The sequence below is a fragment of the Trichoplusia ni genome, chromosome 1 (assembly GCF_003590095.1).
Source record: "Trichoplusia ni isolate ovarian cell line Hi5 chromosome 1, tn1, whole genome shotgun sequence".
Classification (NCBI taxonomy): Eukaryota; Metazoa; Arthropoda; class Insecta; order Lepidoptera; family Noctuidae; genus Trichoplusia; species Trichoplusia ni.
Window position 1 is genome coordinate 19,844,928 of NC_039478.1, and position 8,253 is coordinate 19,853,180.

The 8,253-nt window shown below is 40.2% G+C and overlaps 1 protein-coding gene across 1 annotated transcript; it reads right to left on the reverse strand.

The window, feature by feature from the left end:
• Positions 1–343: 343 nt before the first annotated feature.
• Positions 344–2,792, reverse strand: LOC113498498 (myosin regulatory light chain 2). The gene is made up of 3 exons (XM_026878515.1): positions 2,694–2,792; positions 1,505–1,699; positions 344–1,093 (listed from the first exon to the last, which is right to left on the reverse strand). The coding sequence occupies exons 1-3, from the start codon at positions 2,694–2,696 to the stop codon at positions 674–676; spliced, it is 618 nt and encodes a 205-aa protein (XP_026734316.1). The 5' UTR covers positions 2,697–2,792; the 3' UTR covers positions 344–673.
• Positions 2,793–8,253: the final 5,461 nt, after the last annotated feature.

The following is an 8,253-nucleotide window of genomic DNA, read 5'->3' on the forward strand; positions in this document are numbered from 1 at the left end:
AATGTTTTTAGTGTCAAGTGAGAGTGTGAGATAGCTAGCGTTCCTCGAGTTCAGCTAGCGTAATGCGGAGGTGCGAGTGATGAATGCCTAGTACTGCCCAGAGATTGTTTAACTGATAATACTGATATGTAGGCAACTATGTCAAGACTTAAGAGCAATTATAATAGATGCTTACACGGCAAAGTGTCGTCGAATGCTTAAGAACGAGAATTACCACTGCAAGTATCGAGTGCACCCAGTATTATATAGTTTCAGGGTTTGCGTCTGAGTTGTCAGGTGTCTTGTGTGTAATGATAAAATTCATGTATTTTTTGGAAAAGTGTGACCTCATGGACACATGTCATTTAGTTCAGACTTCATCGATTCTTTATTTGAAACAGAATAATTATGAATACATAGTATTCCTTATATTATAGCTCCATAGCGGTTGTTTAAGTTAACATAGTACGGGGACAGTACTACACAATTTGGTAATAGTAGAACTATATTTTCATTATATATAAATTAAAAAAATGGAAACAATAAATTAATTACATAAAGAAATTAAATAAAAAATGTTGTAGTCGGTTCACATCGTGGTCTTTAATCCGATGAGCATGAACCGTGCGGCGGCCGGGCGGTGTGCTGCTTCGCGCTGCGTCTCAACACCTTAGTTTCGATGGTGATGGAATATTTACGCGGCCTCGCCGCCCTCCTCCTCCTCGGCGCTGGCGGTGAGCATGGAGATCAGCTTCGTGGTGTCGATGAAGCCCTTGTCGTCAATCTCCATCTGGTCGTACGCTTCGTCGACCTCGTCGGCGGAGAACTTGTCGCCCCAGGTCATGAGGGCGTGCCTGAGCCTCTCAGAGTCGATCTTGCCCTCATCGTCGAAGGTCTTGAAGGCGTTGATGACGACGTCGTCCTCGTCGGAACCACCGGACATGCGGTTCGCGAAAAGGGTCAGGAGCTGGGTGAAGTTGATGGGGCCGGAAGCCTCACCGACCATCTCGTCGAGCTCCTTCTCCGACGCCAGCCTGCCGAGCGAGTCGAAGGTGGCGCGCAGGTCGTTCTTGCCGATGATGCCGTCCTTGTCGTGGTCCATTAGCTGGAAGGCCTGCGAGACAGAGAACACACAGTAAAGCAAATGTAACAATATTGGCTTCGCACAACAATTTCTAACATCCTGAACATCCGTCCTCGTAGTTTTTTTTTCTAAGTTGTAAACGGATGATGTCAGGAGTACACAATTTTGAAAATGTATGCATTATTAAAGACAATGAAAACATGAGATAGCTGAGCATGTTTACAAAACAGGCGGACGAGCACGAGCTAAACACAATTGTGGCACAATTCGCGACTTCTAGTAAACTGACGTAAAGCGAATTGGTTCCGTTTCGTGGTATGATGATTACGTTAAGATAAGTTTTCTCCGTAGTATCTTTAAGAGAATTCAGTTTTGCCACAGTCAGGCCGATAAGGATATCAACTTGGCCGATAAGGAGAATGATTTTCTGGCGAGACTTACCTCCTTGAACTCAGCGACCTGCTTCTGTGAGAACATGGAGAAGACATTGGAGCCGGTACGCTTGGCCTTGCGGCTTCCGCGGGACGACTGCCTGTCGCTGCCACCGGTGGCGGCGGGCGCGGCTGCTGCCGGCGCCTCCTCTGCGGGCGCGTCTTCCTTTACCTTCTTCTTCTTTACCTTCTTATCTTTATCCGCCTGTAAAATTATTTCACTATGAGCTAACTACCCATCAAGTTTAGGTATAACTATTTTGAAATGTGTCATTAATTTAACCTAGTTTTGGGTCCTTTGTGGAATGTTTTGTGATCGTGCTTAAGTTGCATATTGTAATTTAAATAAATTTCGCCGTTCTTGCTCAAAATATTTGTTTTGTTGTTCGGGGTTCAGTTATCTTTTCAGATTATTTTGACATTTAAGTTTATTTCGATAAGTGCCTGGTGATTGTGATTGATGATTGCTAATAAGGCGAGCATGTTTTCGCGGCTGGCTCCCGTTTAGGCGTGGCGCAGTGCCGCCTCTATATTTAGCACGCTGCCGGCATCTCCTTACGCCCGCCTCATCTCCACTATTCAGTTACCTCATGTTATTTATAGATGCGCGCGTGTTCCAATTTCTACGAGTTCAAGAGTTTTCATGTTTTTTATTTACGATTAATCGACTTGCCGCTCTCAATTCAATATTATCAATATCGGGTGTATAAAATTGACCGTTATCTACAACTTCATTACATAAAGACATTTTAAAACTTAAAGATAATCTTCTTCATTCTCAGTAATTACAAGTATTGTCTCATCGTGTTTCTGCTTGAGTGGCATTAAGGACCCGAGTTCACCGGAAAGTTGAGTAATATTAAAAGTTTGGCGTTGTTCAAAATGCGAATTATTATTCCTTTTGAATTGTTAAGTTTTATTTTAACCTAATAAAATATTGTTATTTTAGCAGTGAAATAATTTTGCTAAGCCTCAGTTTGTCCGTGATTTGAATTTGGTTTTACTGAATATTTAGTTTAATTTTTAACCACGTTCAGTTCATGTTGGTTTTTCGCGATGTTATTATTTGCTGTTTGTTTATTCGAAAAGCCGGTGACTTCGTTGCGAGCAGCGCGAGTATCTTCAGCAAGACCACCACTTGAGCACATTTCACTTTCCGATCACTTGTATGTTCACTGGTCACTGTGTCTAACACTTACCATTGTGATGTGTGTTGGACGATCGACGAAGGAGAGACTGTTCCGCTCGGCAGTCCCACCCTGACTCCGAGTTTTCGTTCCCTCTCAGAGATCCAGGAGTATCCCCCCCCTCCTCCCTGTCCCCTCCCGGCGGCCGCGCCGCTCGCCATTCCTTTTTTAGTTCGACAAATACGATAGTCTTCGAATCGGCATCAGAACGGTTTGGGCGGCTCGTCTGCTCAGCCGTGGCACTGCTTCTGTTTGGATTTAAAAATAATCAGCTCACCTGTCATGGTGGGCCCGTTTCCTGGGTACAACGAACGCGTTCTCTTCAAATAACTTATTGAATGGAAGTTTCCCGCGATCGTACCTCACATCACTTTCAGTTCTATCTTCACCAAGTATCCGCGGGCTGCATTCAGAATTCAGGATCCCTGTGGGACACTTCTATTAACTAATAATATTTACAAGTTTCTCGGGCAGTACAAATGTAGTTTCTTAAATTTTTCAAACTGAGCGGTATTCTATATAGTACTTAAAAACCGATGAGATTTCTTTAACTGCGGTATATACATTGATTTATTTGTCAAAATTTCAGCAGCTACCAGTTTTCAAATTATTCGGATTGGTGTACATTGTTTATCTGTTTCTTTTATCCAAAATTCATATGTGTGTCGTGTGTTCTCAGAGTAGCTGATAGGATAGGAAATCTATCTCTATCTTATTACCGACTCATCACTCATGAAATGTTCGAAGTATTTATCAGGCAGTGGGCTCAAGTGAGAATCCGTAGTCATTACTACAAACGTAAACGACGACAGTGTTGTCTAAGGGGCTGTTTCCTTAGCCCTATAACCACATTTGATTTGCCTCCGTAACGGTCATAACCATGACATCAAAGATTCGCAGTCCTCCAGACCTGGATGTAGCCACGTTAACTGCATGTTTACAAAACATTTGAGAAAGCTATGAAAACTGTCTCAGTCATTCAGGTTTTAATGATAAGCTAATGTAGATTTGATTCCAATGTACTGATTATAGTGCTTATTCTAAACTAGCCTTGACTGTGTTTTATCCTGTTTCAATATCAAGATGATTTTATCGAAGCCTTGTTTTGAAAACCATCCAGTTTTTTTGTATTTGTATTTGTATTGGCTAAAGACGGACTAAATAAGTAGAAAACTAAAGATTTTTTATTCAGCTGCCATAATTGATAGTAACAATATTAATAATTTTTTGATGTTATGACAGCTATCCTTTTTTTTCCTAGAAATACTGGACAAAATAACGTTTGCCGGGTCAGGTAGTTTAAAAAAAACCGTTTTGAGGCACTTTCGATAAGTTGTGTGACGCTATAGTTGCGTGGTCATAGAGAGCACTACTGGCTAGTGTAACTCTACAGTTACTCTGGAGATAGAGATCCCTACTTTTTTGCCTCTGACTTTCCTTGTAATGCGTATTTGGTCTTATATATACGTATCTTTCTTTTCATTGGCGTTGATTTTAAAGATTGAATAAAGAAAAACAGATGGTGGATCCCTTTGTTTAGCGCATCCATGTTGTTATTTATATTTTTGTCACCACTCTGCCTAAAACGCCAAACATTCATCAACACACTGACAAGTAATAAAAAAATCGGTAAAAGGTATTTTGTTTCTTTAGCGCCTGCTGCGATGTAGAGAACTCATTCAGGTTTTAATAAATAGAAATACAGGCCTGTATATATGTTTATTTTTCAATACAATTTCAAGGTTTTCATCTCGCTGGGAAAGAGAACTTGTAAAGGCTACTTTAGAATTTACTTCATACGTTTTTCCTAACTTATAAACACAAATCGTCGACTTGTTCATATTATTCCAATGCAACTGAAATAACAAAGTTTTGAGCGCTGCGATGGAAACAGAACTAGGTTCCACTCTATACACTAATCTGTTATTATTGGAAACTGCCGATATGGAACATTCTTGATAGTGTGCCAGCTGTAGCGGGAGGTGTAACCAACACCGACACTACATGGTGTTCACTTTCATCATAGGTGTGTTCTGTGGACTAAGTACATAGAGATGGCATTGCGCAAGGTGACAGGGTTTGTTTTGATGCTCATTAAAAGATGGTCCACCTCCTATCAAAAGCCGAATGTGTTGCAAAAACATTTCTTATAACGTAGTACATCTGAGCGAAATCTATTGACTTCGTTTCCGTCTATGTCATAGGTCTTTTGGCACCTGCCAAGTTGATGTCTCTCTTATAAAGCAATTCATTTCACAATAAACGCTACTTTAACTCAAATACTTCATTAAGTAAAAGGCGGTTTAGAAGTGTCTTCTTTAGTATGTAAGTATGTAATGTCAAAGAGTCGCTATATCTTCTGTCTGTAGCTAGCTGGCAAGGCAGACAGACTGGTAACCTCTGTAGGATGCTATTACTGGATATTGAATCGTGAGTGTGGCGTAGCAACTACATCGATAGAGATTTAGAGTTGATTGCCGCATTCCTAGGTATTTTCGCCAATGACTATAGTAGTTTTAAACGAGAAAAATATGAATGTTTGATTAAGAAACAAAAACGACAAGCATTGGCTGATGAAGTAAATAAGAAAAGCTTTTTGGCTGAACGATGCCGACATGCTGTAGTGGAGACATTTTTATAAATATAAAATAATCATTTGAATTACAATTTTGTTTCAAATCGTTTGGATAAATAAAACGGATCAGTCTGGTCGCCTTACTTCAATTGCAAGTGGTATGTGATGAAATACGTTTATTTTGTGTTGGTTAACAGTAACATTACCGGTAACGCGATACTATATAGGTAAGACCGTTCTGATACTAGGAATGCATGCTCTCTGACGCATGGTCCACATTCAGGCCAGGGCTTCGATGCCATCTTCCATGGTCACTGGAAGAAGTGCCAGTTTTCATTCACGTCACGAAGTTAAGTAAATACGGGTAGGGGATAAAGACCGTCATGGCCCGCGACTAGCTCATTTAATGAAAGGAATCGAATATGACGGTTGTAGGTTCGAACCCTGCTCAATCAATGTAAGTAATATGTTCGGTACACGGAAAAGAAACATTATATTTTCATCTTACACCACACCAAAATTGTCATTCTATAGATGATTTAATTATCTTTAGATATAAATGGAAAATAATAACTTTGGTATAGACAAGAAAGTAGTTAGATTGTGTCAGAGGCTGGATGCCGGCCACTTGGCAGAGGGCTGCGTGCCGCGAGGGCCTGAGTGACGGCTTCTGCACTCACTCACGTACTCACATAACTATGACGGGATTCATACCTCATACGAAACTAGAAAAACAGCACAGTTGCCGAAATGAGATCGAGGATGGTTACAGCAGTATTTGAAATCTGGATTATAAAAATCAAGAGGATTATAACGAGGTGTTGCGTTTTAAGCAAGTAGGTACGGTCCTAGAGAAGATGGGCTATTCACACCCTGGATTCACTTCCCATTGAATAACGTCTCTTAAAGCCAATGTTTTGTTGTTTTTTTTTTTAAATAAAATGTGGACAACATCACATACATTGTTCTGAACCCAAAGTAAGTTGCTAAAGCACTTGTGTTATGGAATTCAGATACAACGAAGGTACCACAAACACCCAGATCCCAGACAATGTAGAAAATGTGAATTTTTACATTGACCCGACCGGGGATCGAACCCGGGACCTCAGAGTTAGCGACACATTGAAACCGGTGCGTACGCCACTCGACCACGGAGGTCGTCAAAAGTCGTTTTGTTGATTGGAAGACCTTTTCGTAAGATAACTTTGGAAGTCTTTAATACATATTATTATAAGTTACAAGTTCATTAGTCAATGACATTATCTATACTTTTATACTAATATAATATATAAAGCTGAAGAGTTTGTTTGTTTGTTTGAACGCGCTAATCTCAGGAACTACTGGTTCAAATTGAAAAATTATTTTTGTCTTGAATAGATCATTCATCGAATAAGGTTTTAGGCTATATACCATCACGCTACGACTAATAGGAGCGAAGATACAATGGAAAATGTGAAAAAAGCAGGGCAGGTATAACTTATATCTTCTATTCGCGCGGAAGAAGTCGCGGGCAACAGCTAGTATACAATAATATTCTAATGGAGTTGGCCTACAACAGTTTGTGCGGCGTCTTTACAGAAATGTTGATGTGTCTTGATATAATATATATCAATGCTGGAATGTTGAATTATTTCATTTTCGCACATGGTGTCGCATTTTTAGATTCATGAAATAATAATCTGCTCTTGCAAACATATGCATAGATGCATATAATTGAATGAAGTGCTTCCAGCGTCCAACATACTGTGAATTACGCGGATGAGTAAATTAGTTACGATACGTCTGTACGTGGGCGTTGGTTTGGATATTATATTTGTCAGTGTCATTAACGTATTAATTAAACACGAGTGTAGTGAACTTCACTCCGCAATGTTTTGGGTTTCTCTAGGAACGCTGTCCAGCTGATGATATCAGGTTGTCCTAAACTTTAACATAAAAAGTGTAAATTCTAGTGTGTTTATTTTAAATAAATGTGTTTGGACTATTTACAAATATGTGAACATGAGAGTGGGTCACAGTGACGTCACGAGGGGGGATGCGACCCGCGATACCATCGGTGTGGATTACAATGCCCGTATTTCAGCGCGTGACTCAGGCGGCCGGGAATAGCCGCGAGCTGCGCCGGCGCACCGACGTGACGTCACGCACAGCACGCGTCACGAGCGCTACACAGTGAGCAGAAGGGCTAGCTCACTAGCTGTACTATACTATATCAGGTATAATGTGCTCATAGACCTGCAGGCAGCCACTCACCGACCAGAGGTGAAATTATTAAGTGATCGAGACTGTCTGACATTGTGTGCGTTTAAGACTATCTATGTATAGACAAGTGTATACATAGACAAGTTGTTTAAAGGAAGTAAAAAAAATAAGTTTTATGACAAGAACAGAAATTCCAATATGTGGAAAGATGCAAAGTTTTGTTTTCGTAGCTTTTAAGATAGTTCAGAGTGGTTCTTCTGAACTTTCTGTTCAGTATTTAGGATCAGATTTAGTATAACTGGTGTTACTCTGATATCTATAGGTAACGTGAAGGTCTCTTATATCGCAGTGATGATGTAGAAGCAGACAGCTCATATGGCACACTACATACTCGACTGTATCATCGTGTTTTCTTAGAACATATTGTGTACTACTTTTCTAAGTGCCATGGAGTTCCAAGATCCCAACACTAAAGAGTCGAGCTAAACGATCTCTGTTTATGGTCTTTTTAAAGCAATATTCATTATTATATTTATTTATACTTCTTGCTTGTACTACATGAAATAATGTAAAAAGGAGGACTTAATACCTGAAGCATTCTCCACCAGTCCACCAGAGTGATGCGGAGATAAAAACATTAGGTCAATTGAAAAGTTGTTGTTGGTGTCTCTACCTAAACACCAGAGCTTCCCTTCCTCTCAAATGCCAGTATTCATGTAAAGGGATTATAGGACCCGTAATAATTCAATAGCCTTTTAGAAAACGTCGCCCTACTTGGCGACGTTTTCAGCATTT